The sequence below is a fragment of the Maylandia zebra genome, linkage group LG13, assembly GCF_041146795.1.
Source record: "Maylandia zebra isolate NMK-2024a linkage group LG13, Mzebra_GT3a, whole genome shotgun sequence".
Taxonomy (NCBI): Eukaryota; Metazoa; Chordata; class Actinopteri; order Cichliformes; family Cichlidae; genus Maylandia; species Maylandia zebra.
In genome coordinates this window covers 28,445,407-28,465,935 of record NC_135179.1, presented here as the reverse complement: position 1 = coordinate 28,465,935, position 20,529 = coordinate 28,445,407, and the positions used below count along the sequence as shown (strand labels likewise).

Genomic DNA, 20,529 nt, shown 5'->3' with positions numbered 1-20,529 from the left:
AAAGTCCTTATATATATATATATATATATATATATATATATATATATATATATATATATATATATATATATATATATATATATATATATAACATCAACCTTTAATTCTCTGTGCAAAAGAGGAGAAGGACATCTGACTTGTTATCAGTGCAGTTCAATAGCCAGCATCCATGATGGAAGGTGCATTAAAGCACAGAGCATAGCTAACGTGTACATTTTTAGGCATCGACCTTTATTTAACCAGAAAGTGGAACTCTTGAGATCAACAATCTCTTTGACAAGAATGTATTCGGTTCAGACAGTCAACATTAACTTAGCAATTTTTTTTGTCAGTGCAAGGTCCACACAGAAAGGGTGCCAGGGTTCAAACCCAGGACCCCCCTGCTGTGAGGCAACAGTGGGCCCAGTGGTTTTCCGTGAAGGCTCTGTTTATTTAAAAGAAGGCAAATATCATTCTGGATACAACAGCATGCATTCTGCTGTAAAAGCTGTAAAATGTGCAAGAACAAAAGAACAATTACATAAGAAAAAACTTCAACACTTTTATGTGTATCTCTGCACTGATTTTAATTTGGTTTGAATATAGCTTATAAATTCACAAAGGATTAATGGAGAGCTAGTTTAGCACAATGCATTATATAAATCCAGTGTGTCTGTTTATGCTGATAACTGTCGTTGTATGTGATGGTTTATAGTTTTAAAACATGACTGCTGTCATTTCTTGACACCCACTGTTTGTCTCAAAGATATTATATGTTAAATTCTTCGCAATGAAATATTATGGCAGCTATAAACAAGTACTGAAAACCACTAGAGAATCAGACCTGTCTAAAGACATTCAAAAATCCTTTAACCTCACCTCAGGGTGATCAGTTTCAGTCTAAACTCCGTAGCTTTGTAGATGAGTAAAAGCACAGATGTAAAATTCTACAAAAGAGAAAAAACCCAACAAACTCGCGGAGTAAGACATTCAGGTTATATTTTAATTATAACTGACATTAATTACTGGTATTCGTTTATTATTAGCAATAATTTTTTGTTTTGTTTTGGGAAATATTCTATCATCATCAAACTTTTCTAGACATTTGTGGAAGAATGCGTCTTTCTGAAGGTCTTGCTGAGTTGAGCGTGGTTCTGTAGCAGGATCCCACCTTTGCAACGAGTCAGTTGATGAAATGTGTTCGCTCCTAGTTATTCCGCGATCAGCTGTAAGCGGTGTTACTGCTAACTGGAAGCGTCCAGGAACCACAGCAACTCCGCCGTGAAGTGGCAGACCCCGTAAGGTTACGCAGCGGGGCCACCGAGAGCCGAGCGCGCACAGTGAGTAAAAGAAATAAGTAACATTATTTGTTTTATCTAAAAAAAAAAAAAAAGAAGGAAAAAAAATGCTCTGGAAGCTTCATGGCATGGATTTCTGTGACTGAGCAGCTCCTTTGGGTGTAAACGTGACTCAGTCATTTTTCTATATAACCTGTATAATTAACATAAGCAGGACAAGCCGGTCATTTGCTGCTTTTACCCTGCGCGTTATTTAGTCTTCACAATACCCAGGCTGCCGTGATTATTGAGGCAGGAAAGAAAAATCGTATTAATGAGATTATTGGATGTCTAGTAGTTAAAAAAAAATAAAAAGAGAGAGAGAGAATGAGTTGCATTTTAGTGACGCACACGCAGTCTCCATCCTTAAGCCAAAGATCTACATAATCATTTGTGAATTTATATGTATTATTAACATATTTCATTTTATATGGTATTTTCAGCACCATTGTGCAGCTATAGAGACAACCCATAAACTGGAATTTTTAGTTTTCAAGTTAATTCATTTATTCAGGTGTTCAGGGCAATGCAAAAACTCAAAACTCAGCAGAGTTGCAGAAATGATAGCGCACACACATGCTGACATGCATGCTGAGACACTGACATGCAGGACGATTAAAGCGCACCTTTTAAACAGAAGTTAAAACTTAAAAACTTCAAATAAAAAAATAAAAAAATAACAAGCTATATACACGCAGACCAAGTGTTTTCTTCATGCATTACCCACACTTATTTTTTAGCGTTTTATTTTTGTTATTTTTAAATGACCTTTACTCCGATCAATTCATCAAGCGCTAAGAGTAACGAATCAGGCAGCCGGAGGCAGAGAGGCTGGCTGCGCGCCTCAGCTGTGCTCGTCCTTGGGGTGCGCACAGGTGACTGCCGCTGTGACCGCGGGTGAAGCAGTGCTCCTGGCGTGTGGCTCTGAGATTTTCCCCACTCCTGCTTTAAATCACTGCCCCGAGGTAGCTGTTCACAGGAGGCCAAAACAACCTCAGAGCACTGGGTAATGCTCCGGACAGTCCCCTGTTTGGAGTGTAAGTGTATCTCCAGGGTTGTTAAAGAATACCAAACAGGTTTATAACCAACTGATGTTTGTGTTTTACTGCAGTGCATTGTCTCCCTTTGTGTAATTTTCTACATAGAATAAATAAATAGCTGATTTAAAAATAAATGAATAAATAAAAAAGGCTACTAGCACTGTGCCATCAACCCCCTCCCAGCCCATCCGCAGGTTTATCCCTATGGGGACTAGAACAGCAGTAGACTGCAGTCATAGGTACAAGTGGTTGATGTGATTATTATATAACACTGAAATAAGGTAATTTAACTCATTAAATCAGCTGTATTAAGGTAAAATTGAAATCACCCTTGTTTTCTGCTCTGCAGCCTTTAAGTTTACTTTAAAGTTGTTTTTGCATTAAATTTCCTTAAGTGTTTTTTTTTCTGAAATTCACTGAAAATCGCTGTTATCACCAGATTTGTAATTAACAGGTTTTATGTCAGCACATCAGTTTGAATCCTTGCCAAGTCAGCTAATCTTATCGAGCTCTCAGTGCCACACAGAGTAAACAAACAGTCTGAAGTCCACGTAGAAGCAGAACTTAGCAGCTGATACGAAAACATCGTTAGAATTATGTTAGCTTACCTCGCCTAGCTTCAGGCACTTGAAGCTAACATGCAAGCTAGTCTGTGAATGCTGAGGGTTAGCATGTAGCTAATGTACCTTTGTTTGACCAAGAAATGGGCCAAACTCACCTCAAAACGTTTTCAAAATGCCTTCAGAGAACTTGCAAAGTACTTCTCCTCCGAATAAAAAAAAAAGTAAATAAAAATAAGCAGGGAGAAGTTTTTAAACTGATATAATTATCAACAGTTTATATGTTCAGGCTAAACTCTGTAGCTAGGTAGATGAGCAATGCCACAAACTTACAAGATACATGTAAAATAATAAAATAAACAATTTGAAACTACAAGAATTAAACTCAAAACAATTATTTTTTAAACATATTAATGACCACAATTCATTATTGTTTTTGTTAGTTTTATATTACAGTTTGGCTTCTGATCATGTAATTTATGTTTCCATGGAAACTTTTACTTTATTCAGCATATGTAATTCATTTTTAAGAGGGACCAAAACACCAAAATAATTCACTTTAATGATATTAAGTGGAGATGTTTGGTTATGGACCCGTGAGTGTCTTTAATAAAGCGACACTAAACTAAACTAAACTATACTATAGGAACCTTGCAATCACTGAACTCTGTATATAAAAGTATTCTAGAGTCAAATGTGATGTCCTCTGTGTGACAGCTAAAGCTGGGGCCAGACTGAACCAGGCAAACGGACAACAATCCCAAGCAGCAAATCTACAGTAAAATGATTGGAATTATTAGATGTGTCTAATAATGTGTATATACACACATTTTTCATCATATTCTTACATGCATATATCCAAGATTCTTTTTTAGATATATATTTTATACCTTTAGAATTAGAAATGCACCAAAATTTTGTTCTGATGTGCACTAACTGGTGGATGTTCTGAATGATAATAAAGAGACTACTCTATTCTATTGTAAAATAAATAATAGCTTGAGGTGTTGTGATGCTCTGGTCAAAGTCCTCAACCTGTCTTAAATGCTGTGGTGGGACTTTACGAAAGCTGTAACAAACCTCAATGAACTGAAGTAATGTTGTACAGAAGAGTGGGCCAAATGTACTCCACAATGATAAGTGAGAAGCTGATAAAGTCATAAAGAAAATGATTTCTGTGAAGTTTTGCTAGTCTATGTGGTTCTGCATAAATCATGGGGGTAACCTACTGTAGTTTTCACAGGACTGCAGAGAGTCCTTTTTTTCCACATAATATTTAATTTTACATTTCTTCAGTACTACTCAGTATATAGTGACACTTATAGGACTAAAATTTATAAATGCAATTTTTCAAAATTCATCATTCAGTCTGAATGCCGACCGTTCAAGATAATTCTTTCATTCAAAGTAATGCAGAGCAAGTAGGAAAGCATGAGCCATAGATGTCCCTCTGTCTTCCTCTTTCTCAGATCTGGATCGTTTAACGTTACGCGTTTCAGGGAGGCAACAGTGACAGAGATGGAGAGCGACAGAGAGGAGGCTTGGGGGTTCGCATCAGTGCGCCCAGGACCCCACAGTTACAGCTGGATACCGAGTGCCGTCTGGTGACTGAGTGTGAGAGCTCCCCCCAACCTATTCCTACTTTAACGTAACATCACTTTAACATAACATCACTGCTCAAAGTGCCTTCCAAAGGAAATGACCTGGGCTACCGGATGGACAGTCCGCTGATTAATGAAACTATCCTGTCGACTTAAATTAATTTAAAAATAATATTTTTAAAGGTAAAGCGATAACTGTCATTATTTCAGTAAAATTTCCCCGTTTGTGTAGTAATCTACAAAAAAGGGAAAAAAAGAAAAAAAAACTGCCCGGATGGTTTAAATATCCGGGTTTAATTGCACGGTCATATTTGTACGGGGCAACGGAGAACTACAGCAGCAGCAGCAGCGATGGCGACAAGTGATGGACGCGATTATTTTCAGAGAGCACGTCTCTTCTGGATGGTCACCGTATCAGTGGCGCTGATATATTTCGCTGTAAGTTCGTTAAATCACCTTTACTTCGGTACAACTGAGATATTATTACCGTCAGCCTTTTTTCTCTTATTTGTAACTGCTCGCGGAGCCCGTAGTTGTGTTGCACAATATGTACTCCGGGTAATTTTAATTTTCTGAAAACTTGGGGGCTCGGGGAGAGTTTAGTCCTCCCTGTTGTGGATTGCTAATGAATTTTTAAATGGGGAAAATTTTTAAATATCGGCAGGTTATTGTATGGAGTCATTGCCAAGGGTGTCGATGTAAAAGGCTAATCTTATTGAGGTTCATTCAGTTCTCGGTGTGACACAGGTCAAAAAAACAGCTCAAAGTCCACTGTACGTGTTAACATTAGCAGCTGATTCAAAACTCAGTTCACGTTAGCTTTCTTTCATCAAGGCTGCCCTCGGTCGTGCTCGGTGAACACTGACGTAAGGGGCGCTTAAGCTAACAGGTGAGCTAGTTTGTACGTGTTGGGGTTAGCTTGTAGCTAATTAACCTTTTGTCTGGTCAAGAAAATATGGCAAAGTGACCCCAAAGGATTCATGCCTGCTTTCCAAAGTATTGCCATTAAGGAGAAATGACTCAAACGGGGGTAGATGGAGCATAACAGTTTAAATGCATAACAAGGCTGCACTCTGTAGTGCATAAATCGGCTACAGTCATGATCTAAACTGCTGGAAAGAGTCATTCATAGTACCGTTACACAGCAGGAAAATAAAATGATACACTTTATTATTGCCACTGTGGAGTCTTCTCATTAAAACGGCACGTCATTGCCTGTGAGCACCGAGAGAGTCTGATGTTGGCAACTCTGGGCACCATGGAGGGGACTTTCAGCAGGAAAAAATACGACTTACTGTGGTCATATGCATGCCATGAAATGAGCGTATATGCCATACAGTCATTAGAAACAAAGATGTCTTTGAACAAACTAAAGTTCTCACACGGTATTGAGCAGAAGTCCTGAGCCACCCATCTTTTAAACTTATTTCTTTAATTTTTTTAGAACACTGGGCCGAAGTATGGCAGTTTACAAAAACGTGCAAACATGCATGGAAATGTAACAAGACTTGAAGGACATTCCAAAGGTCTTCTTTGAGCAGGGAAAAAAACTTCAAAAGACCTTCAGAATGATTGCTTATTTAAAGATATTGCCCTTCAAAAAATTAGAAGGAAGTTTTGTTTATTGCATACAGTGTTTTAAACTCCTTCTTTCTGATTCCAGTGCACAGTGTTTGCACCAGATGTAGTCCCATTTGAGCTCCTTGGTCCATTTGGCACCTTCTCCAAAAACCTTGCGTATAACCATCCTGACCTACTGTACAAAGGGTAAGTAATGAAGCACTGACTCCTGCAAACATCCAAACAGAGAATTCTGGTAATGAGGTTTGGTCATTATAGCTTTTGTAATGAAAGCCAATCACTTTAGGAGATCTAAAGCGACATTTTTCTAATGATTTGCAAATCACCAGACCCAGACACCCCCCCCCCCCCCCCCCCACACACACACACACACACACACACACACACACACACACACGTGGATCGTTGACGCCACATTCATAGGTTGCAAATTGGCACTCATGCTGTGGAGTAATAGGACAACAATCAGAGCTTAATGTATTGTTGTGGTTTCGGTCACGTGACTCAGCTGCCAAGTCGGTCTGTTCAAAGGAAATGCAGCTGGAAGCCATCATCGAGACACTGTTGGTTTGAAATATGAAACGACTGATCAATTTAAGCTTATCAGCACTCGGTGATTGGAACAGCATGAGGGGAAAACTTGTTTTCAGACCAGAAAAGTCCTCACTGTTAACTTGTGGGTCTTTTCCCCTTTTTGGAAGCATGTGCATTATCCTAGTTTTAAATGTTATCACTGGAGAGTTGAGCTTCCTTTTTTCGTGTTTCAGGTGGTGGTTGACCTGTGCTATTCATCTTTGTGAGGCCCTGGTTGCACTGAAGTTGTGCAGGTAAGAATGCAGGAACTTTAACATCCAGTAGGTGGTGCTGCAATCTAATTTTTAGCCCAATTTCATGTCAACATGTACATTTTTGAATTAAAAAAACAAAATGGCCAGCTGCATTCAAATTGTGCATAATTTTCTGTTTAAGGGTTCAACAACCATTGCGCATATGATGAATCTACTTCCTAAACACACTATTTACTTTTTCCTGCAGTAACAAAGGCATCAAGGACATGTCCACTCGGTGCCTGTGGTTTATCCAGACCTTTCTGTTCGGCTTCGCCTCCCTCCACCTGCTAATTAAGTACGACCCAGAGCGTTCCAAGCAGGACTGACCTTACCAGGAGAGGCCTACAGAACAACACATCTGAGCCTAGAGACCCCTTCTTGGGCCCTCAAGTCTTTCCACTGTTCACTTTGATTATAAGATCCTGCTGGAGAGCATGAAATGGAGCAATACTCTTGAGCAGTTTCTTTAATAGTGTCTTTTAAAATAATTCTAAAGACATGGTGCAGTACAGGTGGGTTGGTTTTGGGGGGGGGGGTTCCCTCTTTTCTCTGCTGCTTGGATGAACGTGATGCCTGACAGGTTTGCTGCAGATGGTATTTTGCCATCATCCTCAAAAGTGCTCTTGGATTATATGAAGAGGAGAGATGCTGTTAAATTTGCCTTTCTCAGATTAAAGTGCTGTGATTCATAGTCTTAATGTTGACACTACAAAATGAAGGATGAGTGAACTGAATCCACTGAATCTTCCTTTTTTTTTTTTTTTTTTTTTTTTTTTTTTTTTTAAATAGCATTTGTGTGATTTGAGATTAATAAAAAGTGGTCTCACCTCTGTGTTTATTCAGTTCAGATGTATTTATGTCGTGGCAAACCAAAATAGTTTTCCTCAAGGTGCTTTATACTGTGAGGTACATCCCTTTCAGTAGTCCAGAGAAAACTGCAATTAAATGACCTATAGGCAGGTACTAGGTAACAACGGGAAGGAAGAACATCCTTTTAACAAGAAGTCTCAAGACAAAAACGTAATGACCTCCTGTTGTGGTGTATAAACATGGGGCATCCTCAGTGAATCACATTATGTTCTGCAGCAGTCTGAACCTATAGCAACATGACAGGTTCAGGGTCACCTGATCCAGCCCTAACTATATACTATATAACTATTTGATCATCTTAAACTGGAGATCATGACCCTCTCAAATCGTGTGTGTATATTAGTTCTATGATCATGCCCATGAGCAACAAATCTAATGCACAGTTGAGTGTGACTAGTGTTTCACATAATTGATCAGACTATTAGAGTAATACTGGATTATGTGGATCCTTTACCCAAAACTAAAGCCACATCTACACATCGTGACAAAATTCCCAGAGGCTATACCTTTTTTTTTTTTTTTTTTTTTTTTTTTCCCTCCTCCCCCACCTTTACCAAAAGTTCCTTAAACTGACCAAGGCTCAAATTTCATGTGAAAAGTGTTCGAGATGAATCCAACTGTTACCTAAACTGTTGTTTAGAGTCTCAATTATCTTTAGAAAGACTCAATCAGACACTTCAAACATGTTGTGCAAGTTTTGCCTTCAGTTTCTGAAAGAACTCCACTACACCCATCAGTTAGCCAAAGGAAAAACATGCTCAGTCTAAGATGAAGGCCCATTATGACAAAAAGACTATTTTCAGTACTCTAAACAGGTGAGAACATTTTTTTGGTCCAGTTTGCAAGCACAGTTTGCTGGATCCTGCCTAGTAAGTTATGTAATCCAAATAACTAGGATCTGCCATATGAACATGTTGAAATGTTACACTCCAAGAACTATCCACTATCACTGTGTGCGATTGCTTAATATAAACCCTCTGATGATGGGCTGATTGAAAAAGGTGTTTTGTTTGGTGCTCAGTTAAAACATTTTCATTGTTAGGTATTAGATAATTTAGAGTTCATCCTGTCCCATCTGTCTGAATCTGCTTGGGATGATATAGTCTGCCTGATCCATATTTAGCTCACTGAAGAACTTTGTCTCGATGCTTTGAATCTGCTAGAGCATCAACTGGGGTCCCAGAAATCTTCCTGTAAAATCTGTACTAAAATTACCAGGTCAGCCAAAATTGTCAAGTGCAGACATGCTCTAATCTTCTTGATTTACCAAAGTTCCAAAGGTTTCCTATAGACTGCCATCTGATGCTGCTATGTTCTCCCTTGTCACCATCTTCCAGTTGCCTCTCTGTTCCAAATTGCACTTCTTGCAGTCTAAAAGAGTGCAGGAAGATATAACTGTGTGTACCTGTGTGTCTTGAAGTATTCACCACAGCTCTTTCCGTCCTTTTTGTAAAATCCACTGTCATGTCCTTCTGCATTTCTCTCCTTAACACCATAACATCATCACCTCTGCTCCCTTCACCTCCACGTCCCCTGTAATCTGCTCTAATCACTCATCTCTCCCCCTGGGGACACTCTCTACCCCTTCATCACAAAAATTCTCTTTTATCTTCTGACAGCCAACTTGTGCATGCACACTGACAACATTCAACATCACCCCTTTGATTTCCAGCTTTGAACTCACAATCACTAGTCACACACTCTACCTTCAAAATTACCCCAACTCCATTTCTCTTCCTACCTACACCGTGTTAGAACGGCTTGAATCAACCTCCACTGCTCCTAGTTTTGCTTCCCTTCCATCCAATATATCTGCCTTTCTTCTCTCCATCATATCATCTCCCTCTTCACCAGTCATATATTTAAACCGCCACACTCTTGCCTTTCCTCCTCTCTTGCCCTTAAGATGGTATTTCTTTGTCTTTGGCCAACAGTACTACAGTTTCCACCAGAATCCTTCTGACCAACAGAGGCGGTCATTGTTAACCTGAGCTTTGACCAAACTGCTATGGAAATCTCATTCTTTATGATCAATGTATTTGATTTCTATAAGATTTTATACCACATGCCCTTCCTGGTGGAGCCCTCCCAGTTTATCCAAGTCTGGTACTAGCATTAGGAGTACACTGGCTTGTAAACACACCCCCTCCCTATGTCTGGGTCAGATGTTTAATTAAACATTTACTTAAATGATTGTATGTAGATTATGTAGCTTATCTACTTATGTTAATTATGTAGCCCAATTAGCTAAGTAATAATAATTGTTAATGTAAGAAGTTATCGTTTCCTGGCTAGGAGCTTTAACCGTTTCGGGAAGCCTTGGACTCATCAATCACAGCTCTGAATGTATATCTTCTGACAAGAAGGTGTTTGTGTATGACGTGGGCTAAAGCAGTGTGTGACGTGGGCCAAATCAGGCTAACGCAGTAGCACGGGGTCACAGTGTCCTCTGCTTACAAACTTAAGAGCATTAGCTTGTCTTAAATGGTCCAGTCTCAACTAGAGCTTTGCCCAGACATTAGTCAGTTGGACAGTGCAGACACTACTTATTTTTAAATCCTGTGTTACTTTTACTTTTGGTGAAAGTACACCAGCATTGAAGAAAAACCCAAGCTAGTTGTCTAGTCTAGCTAGTCCCTTACTTTGCATATAAACTTCACAAATGTGAAAACACGGTTACAGTTCATTTGTCCAGAGTTTTATTTGGAGAACACTTTTAGGAGGGTTGAAACTGCCACTGTGGACAGTACAAATACAGAAATATTTACAGCATTTTAAAAAGAACATTCAATGAAAAATAGACCTTATATAGTGAAGCTGTACATGCGCTACAGGAGTCACACTCCACCCTTTAGCTAATGCAGACTGATCCACGTTCTGCCAGGGGGTGGAGCCACGAGTTGGCCACCACAGACTAAAGCGTGGCCACCCATGACAGCCGTTAATGAAGACCCAGAGGACTCGACACACACTCAAATAGTTTTTTTGCAGAACTGTTTCTCTATAGGGACATATTTTAATTGTAATTAGCTTATATGCTTTACCAACAACTGGGAAAAAAAGCTTTATCCACTGTTACAGATTTATTTAATCACTTGAGGGTTACATAAAAAGCTTATATAATAAGAGTAAATGAAGAAAGATCTTGGCTACTGGTGGCTCTACAGTAATTTAAAACACAGAGAAAAATACTTTATTATGTGCCAGCCCAATGTTAACCCATTAAATGGCCCAAGTTGGGAACCACTATAAAAATAGTCTGAATAGCATTCAGTTAGAATTAGCATCATCAACTGGGATGCAGTTTAACCGCTTCACAGTATATTTAAGGTGCCATGATGAAGAAGAACAAAAGCAGCATTAGTAATAGAAGGAACATGTAGACTTGCACTATAATCTCAAGGTTTTGCTGACCAAGCATTCTCTTAATGAGTCTCATATAACAGAGCTTGCATATCATAAGAGTGTGTGTGTTTGTTGCAGGAATGGTTTGCATGTGTTATCCCGACGGCAGGAATCTGTTTTTAGTCAGTCTAGTTTTGTGTTTAGGATTTCGCTGTGATCACCGGTCCAGCCAGCATATAGAGGGGTAGCGCTCGCTCAGCGTCTTGCGCAGATGAGCACTCTGCATCTTATCCCTGGTTTCCACCACACACTCCACCTGTCAACACACACACATACAGTTAGTCTTCTTATGTCATTCTCCGTCTCACACACGCTCTAGAATTAGGGCAGTGAGAGGTTTGCTTGTTGCATTATGCAACACCTTTCACCTCCTGACACTTGCTCTGAATAAGCAGTACAAATTGTCAGTGGAGACTGTGGGGGTAAGAATGCAGAGCCAGGAGATTACATGATAAGTCTGCTCCATCCCTGAGCTTTAGAAATGAAGGAGAATAAAACAAATCCATTATTTTAAAAAGCTACGATGGCCCAAGTTTTATCAGTCGAGTTATGTCAGTTTCTCCCCGGCAGCTTTTCTTCATTTTTTTTCCAAGTTAAAAAAAAAAAAGGCATACTATATGTAATGTTTGTAAGTCTTAAAGTCATCAAACTGACTCAGTAGTTTCAGTTGCATAGCAACACTGTGTTTGCAACTTGCTAAAACAACAGCCAAAATTGGCTAATGGTTGTACCAGACCGAGTAAAGCTGTAGGTGGGTACTGAACTGAGCAATGCTACTTTTTTCTATCTTTTAAAAATGTATTTGTATTTTTGGTCTTTTAATTCCCGCCAACTCCCTGACAACTCCAAGCCAAGAGTTCCACGGCAATAAAGGAAAAGTGGATGAGCGGATTGGCGAGGAGGAGGAAAGAGAATGAAGTGAAGAGGACAGATTAGTCGCCTACCTTTGCCTTGAAGAGCTCTGACTTATCGCTGTGTCTACGATGGCAGACGTCCAACAACCTGGGAGGAAAAAGACAAAAGAGGCGAAGGAATGAATAAACTAAAGGTGGCACAGGGCAACGTTAAAAACAAAACCGATTAAGTCCGAACAGGTTCCTACACTACCTGACGTCCTCTCTGGTCAGAACATCCAGCAGCTTAGCCATGTCTCCTGGCCACTCTCCCAGCTGCACTGAGAACTTACTGATCCGGTTGTCCAACACCAAAGCTCGGTCCATGCACTGCCTCACCACTTCCAGCTCCATGTTAGCGCTGCTCACCACCACAGCCACCCTGCAGCAGACACAGAGGAAGGCTTAGTTTATCTGCAGTCAAAAGGATTAGCACTGCTGACATTGTTATGTTGCCAGAATGTGAGCTTTTCAGGCGTTAAGGAAAACATTGAGCCCTCAGAGTTAGGACTATATTTAAAATATATATATTTCTTTTTTTAAAGTGGGAATTTGCACTGTTTGAAAACTAGAAGGTTGATGAGTAAAGAGAAATTACATGGTTCGGGTAGGAAACCGTGAAATTAATACACTTGACCCACTTTTTGCCTTTTAGTTCTGGTAGTTGGCCGGCCAAAATGGCAGCCAATCCCATGGCTCCCTCTGTGTCCACAGTGGAGCGTTCAAACTCCTGAAACCGCAGCATTGCCACCAGAGAGTCTTCCTCACTGTAAGAAAAGGAAAGAAAAATGCACTCCTTCGATATCCGATTACCAAAATTAGACTTCGACATGGGCCCCAACATCCATAAAGATATAACTGACAAGATGATGGGCCTATAATTTGAGGTGATTCACATCTGAATCTTCAGAGCCAGTCCATAACCAGACAAAATGAAATGTGATTGTGTTCACACCAGATGCACTTCTTGTGATTGTTTGTTGAAATTCTGAACCCTAGGCCATCTCCTGTCTCACCAATGTGTCGACGATGGCTCTGGTCCACCGTGTCTCAAACGCTGCTTGGTGTTTTTCTCTCTCCTAACACACTTGAACAGCAGTCTCTTTTATGCCTTTTTCCATTGATGTGTGATTGTGCCTAACAGAGAACCACAGGGTTTCCAGCAGAAAGGTTAACAGCCTTTTTGGTGTGAAGCCTGAAGGACTGAGCCAGCACCAAGCCAAAACTGGCTCTGCACCAGCACCACTTCAGTGTAAAAGAGGTATTTGTGTTCTGGGAGTAATAATACATCTGTACAGTGAAGTCAGATATTTAAAAAAAGACAAAAGTTTAATTCTATAAATGTAATGTGGACGTGCAGTACCTGACAGTGATGACTTTGTCCACCAGTTTCTTTGCCAGCTGAAAGGTGTTAACACCAAGGGAATGCTCCATGAGATCTGAGAAGAGACAGATGATCATCACAAGCTCCTTTATTGCAGGGGAAAAAAGTACAAAGGAGTTTCTAACAATAAATAATGTGCACATAATCTTTTTTTTACTATCTTCCCCTTCATGAGGGGAAGGTGTGGTACGTGACTTCAGCAGAACAAGTCGGAAATGAGTTTACCTCCATAAAGTTTCTTATTGGGGTTGCTGTGCATGTCTTTGATTGGACCGTTCGTTTTCAGAGATTGTAGCAGCAAAGGGAAATCTTCTGGTTCAACTCCCTGTTGAAGAAAGGTGGGTCAGCTATTGTTCTCATGTGTTGATGATGATGATTTCTAACCTGCATTTCACTGTGGAGTAAAACTGTTGAGGTCGCTTTTGCAGAGTGTCCTGGATTGACGTAGGCAAGACCAAGCTAGCATTTTTGGAACTGAGTTTTTGGATGGTGGACAAAAAACAGTGTTGGCTGTTTTGAACCCGGGAACCTCTTCCTGTGAGCCAACAGTGCAAAGAGAGTCACTGAAGCACAGTCGCAGTTTGAGTTAAATGTTAGCATTAGCATGTTCAAATGATACTGACATGCTAACATTGAGCATGGTAGTGTTTACCATGTTTGCTATCCATATTTAACATACAGGCAACCTGACAGGCTGATCAGGACTGAATGTTAATGCTAATTGTGTATACATGTATTCATAGGTAGTTACACAAAGGACCGGCATCACTAAGTCTTTAGTGATCTTACGGCAGTTCGTCCTGTAAGAACTATGGACTACATAACAGAAATAGACTAGCACTTATTTTGCAGTGCCTTATATTTAGCATGCGCACCACTTTTCCTACTGTGAATATATGAATATATTATAAAATGGTATACACAGTATTAATTATAAATGTGAAAATGTTGTATGAATATTAAAACAGGACCATCTCTGGACTGACTGGGAGCCCTAATCAGCCTCAGTGTTGCATAATATATATGTTTTCACTACTGGGTCAAATGTGGTAATATATTTGCTTGAAAGCTTTGCTACACAAGCTGTACCAGGATATTTCTTTATAGCTGAAAATAGAGCAAGAGGGCTGTTCTGTGCCTTAAGTGCAAACAGCACGACAGCTCTCAGAGCTGTGGGCAGACAGTGAAACAAGGGAAACCACTTCAAATACAGTCGCCTTGTTTCGTAACCCGTGCAGAATGAAAAAGGCACTTGTGTCAATACGAGGGAGCTAGAAGCAATTGTGCAATAAAAAGGATGTAGAGCTACTATAGGATCTACTATCGGTAACCAGTGATATGAGATGGGACTTCAAGCAATGAGCATACAGTGAAGATGTAAAGATTCAAAGAGCTTCTCAATGTCTGCTTACTATGACAAGAATGCGAGAGTCGAGGTGTTTGATGGCCGCAGCGGTGCCAGCCAGTAGACCATACTGTCCTGCAGCAGGAATGACCACTGCCTCCAGTTTGGGCACCTGTTCATAGATCTCCATGCCCACAGTGCCCAGCCCTGCCAGGTACGCTGCATTTTCATCTCTGCTCAGCAGCAAAGAGAGGAAGAGCAGCCTTATGTTAAGATACTAAAACATTACTTAGTACTGCAAAGACACAGACAGAAACTCTCATTCCAGCTCCTAATATGAATGTTAGACTGACTCTTCCAGGTAGAGGTATCCATTCTCCCTAGCCAGATGGCAGGCGTGGTTCTGGGAATCGCGGCCGGTGCTGCCGTAGGAGATAACCATGGCGCCGTAATCTCTGTAGATCCTGAGGCGGGGCGAGGAGCAACTTGACGGCATGATGACAAACACCGGGATCTTCAGATCCACCGCGTGGTGCGCCACGGCCATGGAGAAGTTACAGTCAGTGGCCACGATCACACCCATCCTCTGCTGCTCCTGCAAGCACAGAAACACACAGCTGACATATAATCACATGCAACAAATATGCACGCAGAGCACACTTCAGTGGATCCTTACAGCGTCTTTTTCAGCTCCCCCGCCCCAATCTACCTGTGTGAGGGAGGTGAGCAGGTACAGCACTCCTCTCTCCTTCACAGAGCCGGTGTAGTGCAGGTGCTCCTTCTTCAGGTAGATCTCCATCCCGTACTGTTTGGACAATCTGGAGTACTGAGCACACAAAAGAAGCAGCATATTTCAAGAGCTCCTGCAGCAGCAGTAACCCGTTAAAGATAGATTTGCTAAGCTGGCTTTATATAACCACTCAGGTGCTCACATGCATGCTGAAATAGTTTTCACTTCATATAATTACTCCTGGCGTATGAAATCCATGGTCTTTGCCCCGAGTCATGTTCAACTTTTTTGTTATTTTTGCGTGAATTCCCCTAAATGCTGGTGCTCGTCCAGCTCCAGGAGTCTCTGCCTGCTCTTTGCTTTTTGCCAACAGCCGTTAATCCAATCTGCTTCACACTTGGTGGGTATAATGCAATATAAAGTATGAAGCAGATATGAGGGCTCCTCCTAATTTGGCTAAAAGCTGCAGTGCATTATTAGCGATGATGTCCCCACGAGGGCTTCACCTTTGGGTGATCTTTAGTTATTATCACCTGTCCCGCTAACAGTTGCATCACCAGTAGTTATGTCGAAGCAAGCCTCAATTAAAAGAGTTTTTCTTTGGGCGTTTTGTGGTTATTAGCAGCGGCACACAACCACGCACAGTGAAAATGCAGAGATGTGCAGAGACATTATAAAAGAGAGACATGGCACTCCTGACTTGAAACTAATGGGAGGGTCTTGAATCAGCGAAGATGATGTTAGAAATATAACGTCCAAGGACCCAAACCCACTCTGCAGACTAACTGAAACTAAATGCACCTAACCTAAAAATGTAAATGAAAATGAATGAAAAACAGAAACGTAATAACTCTGCTTCTGGGGGGGATTATTTGGGGAAAGCAAAAGCACATATCAGAGGTTTTTTTTTGTTTGTTTTTTCCTGGTGACTACTGAGATGGAGAGAGGTGACGAGGCCTTCTTCTAGAGAGACTCTGCCTTCATCACTCCATCAATTTACATCAATTACATTATTGTGAGATCACATTTAACTTAAGGCAAGTTCTAAAATGAATCCCTGATAACCCAAATGTTAGAATTTCCCATTTTTAAGCAAAAACAAACTTGTTTACAACCTGGTACAAAAAAACTCTGCACAACTTAATTCTAACATAAAATCATCAATTTCAAATGTATCAAAGTAACGCAGACCATGAAGGCTTTGTTCAGTTTTTCCATGAGCAAAAATCTGCATCCCATTTAGACTAGTTCTGATATTAGTTCACCCTCTTGTGGTCTGTCTACAGCAAACTTCCTTAGGAATGAAACTGAAGGAAGTGATTTCAGCTCCCAAACAAAGGTCAAAGGTCACCTTATTGCACGTTCTCCTGCACTTATTCTGTGTTAGTGTACCGTGCAAGGCGTCTTCTGGATCCCTGACTGGATCCTGAAGGCTGCTGCGCTGATGTCCTCAAAGCGGAGGTACTGGGCAGGAGGTCTCGGGATCATCCTGAACTCGCTGACTCGTCTGGTTTTGGGGGGGTCCATGAGGACAACCTCAGGAGCCATCGCTACTTTTGTTTCGTGGACTTTCACATCACCGTTGAGAAGTTCTTCCACACCAAAGTCCTTCAGACGCTCCGGTTCAATAAGGGTGGGTCTGCGGCCCACGGTGCCGTTACTGACGGGACCATATTTGTAAGAGCTGCCGGGCTGACTGGGGCCCAGATACAACTCCTCTCTGAAAACCACAAGCAGGCATTGGGGTGTCACTTAAAAACCATATCAAATCATATTCAGAGAACTAAAGTGTGCTTTTGCACAGCTGATGAGTCCTTCTCTTTTAAAACCATAAGACTACAGCTCCTGATCCTACACTCGTCTTTTTCACAGTGTAAATTCTTAATTTTCTGCACACATACTATTGCAAGCTAACACAGTAAAAATAACACACGGAGGCTTTAGCAAAGTACCACACAGTCATGAGCTGGAGCGCAGCGAGATTTGATTTGCATCTTCCAAACCCCGAAGATAAAAAGTGAGCAGATGTGAGAACGCTGATGTGAATATAATAGCTTTTCCAATTAAGCAGGTTGTTGGCGTCCACTAGCTCTCAGATCATAAAGGTTATTTCTCCCAAGTACGTAAATGCACCACCAGAGGGAACTTTTAAAACCAATTACTGTTTTCACCTGCATGTTTTTCCACAGTGAGTAGCTTTGCAATCAGCTTGTAGCTGGTTTCCAGTGTTAAACCAGTTGTTTCTGAAGGATCGGGACTTTTTTTAAAAATTACAACAGCAGGGTATGCTTCGGAAATAGTAACATAGTACATATAGTACTATATACAGTACAATAGTACATCTGTCAAGCATCAGATCTGATTTATTACTTGATTCACGACAAATTAACACAATTTTAAGATATAAAGAAAAACTAAAACCGGACCAACAGCTTAAGAAAACAAATTTAACAAAAGTGTATTTGCACAAATTCTAATTTCTATCCTCTGGATGTCAGCCAGAATGTAGGGCGGCGCTGCGAGGCCTTTGGCAGACAGTATCAGCTGATATTCTCCACATTTTAAAAGTATACATCATCACTAGAGCTACAAGTTTTATTAACAATAGACATGAAGCAATAACTCTTAGTATAATTCACCTGAAATATAAAAAATAAAAGGTTTATTTACTCAAATAATTAATCATTAAGGAGAAAGTCCTTGGTATAAACTGAATATGTATCAACAAAGTGCATAAGGAGTAATGCATAAATGTTTTTTGAGTGTAACTGGATGTAAGAACTTTGAAAAAGTGACAATTTCCCACTTTGCTTCGTCGATACGACCACTCTCACCGGCGGTCCGCTCACATTCTTCAGGCTAAGATGAATTGATTCACCTTTCACGTCGACCCTGCTTCCACTCTCGGTGACGGATTACTATTACAAGTCACCTTATGATTCATTGGGTCATTCGGCTCCTCTTTTAGGAGACACACAAGCGATTAAAAAGGCAATTTAGTGGTAATAGCAGGACAGAATGATTTATAAACGGCCGTTGGAGCTAATCAAATTGCGCGATTCATTTAAATAGCTTATTAAAGTTAGGCTGGGTATGGGCAGATTTACTCAAATGACACAACACAAAACTGGATCAGACTCCCGCGGGATGTTTCTGTCAAACAGTCAGCGCAGAGGCCTTTTACACAGCATAGACATAGTAATAGGATTATACTCATTGGGGATTAACTCAGTCACTCAGTAAAGCAGATCACATATAGTTACCAGCTACGTTTGAAACTTTGAAACAGGTTGGAGTCATTCCAATCATCGTCAGTGAGGTAAAATAAGATAACTGAGGGTGCTTTTGCGAGCGCGCAGTTCTACAATAACATCAACAAGCCACCAGGTGGAGTAGCTTTCCCAAACAATGGTCTAAATACCCTTCAGTGGTGCCAGCTCTCTATACAGAGAACATCTCGCTCTATTTATATCGCAATGATCTTGCCGTAGACAATACGGCAAACTTTCACCTCGCCTCCTGGGTCCATTACTGCTCTCTCCCCACTTGTCCTTCACTCTTTTAGCCCCATTATTCAAGCACACAGTGTGCGCTCTTAACACGGCTATGAATAAGAAAAGTCCAAGGCTGCACCTGTGATTAGGGTGCTTTGCTTCAAAGGCAGAGTTCAAAAACAGCATCAAAGGAGGGCAAAGAGCAACATGGCAGCCTCAGAAAGCCTCATCAAAAGGGAAGATGAAGCGCTGAAACAGTAAAAAACAAAAAGTTGCTTATTTTATTATAAAACAGCACAAAAAATCCCCACAAAAAGTAAGGACAAAGCTAAAAGTGAAGGAGATATTTAAGCCCACCAGGCTTTCATCAGTGCACTATCTCAGCTTCTTTATGTCCTTTTAAAGACAAAATGCCCTGTCTGGCTGCTGAGCTGCTTCCTTTTCTGATTGAAGAATAAAAAAAGTTCATCATATGGGAAAGGAAATGTCTCCTGGCACTACATGACTGTATGTATTCCTGATGTTGCATCACTGAGTGTGCAGTTCTGCATCCTTTCGGGCAACGCTTCAACAGCTTTCTTACATTCGTCGGCTGCTTTGTTTTTGGCTCTTTGGTTATAACACGAAAAGCTCCAGAAGTTTTTAATGTGCTCAAAGAGGCAGAGGAAGATCAGTTTGCTTGTTAAATCTTGACGGTTGTAATCTTCCGTATAAGTCAAACACTGAGGGAGTACTTGTAAAATCTGTTTGACCCTGAATGTGATGTAATTTATCAGCGGCACAAAGAAATGCCAGTTTTCCACCAAAGCTTAAAATCAAAGCTTCCTTCCTTTCTCTAAATCTGTCACAATATCCTGAAATGAAAGAGGATGTTATGGTCAAGAATCAAGCAGAGAGGGTAGCCTATCACGGGTTGGGATGCTGGCAGGACGAGCAAGGAGAAGATGGAGAGATAGAAGGAGAAGGCCAGAGTATGTGGATCTTTGATTTGGGGGTTTGCAACAGCCAAGCATGAACATTTGGTGCGTTTTGTTGAGTTTCACTTATAATTAAAGCTGAAGAAGAGACTGGACACAGCAGATGAGGAATGGAGGTCATTTAAGGAGGAGCTACCTCAAAATTCTGAGGGTAGATCTGAATCTAGAGGGTTGAGCTGGTTGGGGGAGAGGTCTGGGGCTCCGAAGAAGGCTACAGGTAATTTCCCACCTCTGCCAGAAGGGGTCATTCTCCTCGCTGTCTTTAAGGGCCGGCCGTGGTGAGTACAAACGCTCAAGTCGCTCGCTCAAATGGCTCGAGTAGAATAATTGAGCGGCAAAGTTCATCCTGGTTAGAGGACCTTCTTCCTAGAGTCCAACAAGTGTCTGTATCTGAATCCCTCTCCTGTCCCTGCTGCTGTGTTGTGTCCGAGGGATAAGAGGACACTGACTGGTGCTGCTCCCACGGCGTAATGTCCCACGCCCCAGCTCCTTCCTTTTCCTGT

General features: G+C 40.9%; 2 protein-coding genes across 2 annotated transcripts; one reads left to right on the top strand and one right to left on the bottom strand.

Annotated features, from left to right (window-relative positions):
- Window positions 1-4,794: 4,794 nt before the first annotated feature.
- Window positions 4,795-7,662, top strand: tmem254 (transmembrane protein 254). Its single transcript, XM_024804754.2, has 4 exons — window positions 4,795-4,955; window positions 6,181-6,284; window positions 6,866-6,925; window positions 7,134-7,662. The coding sequence occupies exons 1-4, from the start codon at window positions 4,869-4,871 to the stop codon at window positions 7,252-7,254; spliced, it is 372 nt and encodes a 123-aa protein (XP_024660522.1). The 5' UTR covers window positions 4,795-4,868; the 3' UTR covers window positions 7,255-7,662.
- A 2,818-nt stretch (window positions 7,663-10,480) lies between these two features.
- On the bottom strand, window positions 10,481-20,529 carry LOC101473923 (L-threonine ammonia-lyase). The gene is made up of 11 exons (XM_004554570.5): window positions 20,256-20,529; window positions 16,948-17,275; window positions 15,535-15,651; window positions 15,179-15,420; window positions 14,893-15,058; window positions 13,706-13,805; window positions 13,460-13,535; window positions 12,738-12,863; window positions 12,311-12,478; window positions 12,148-12,205; window positions 10,481-11,459 (listed from the first exon to the last, which is right to left on the bottom strand). The coding sequence occupies exons 1-11, from the start codon at window positions 20,369-20,371 to the stop codon at window positions 11,361-11,363; spliced, it is 1,596 nt and encodes a 531-aa protein (XP_004554627.1). The 5' UTR covers window positions 20,372-20,529; the 3' UTR covers window positions 10,481-11,360.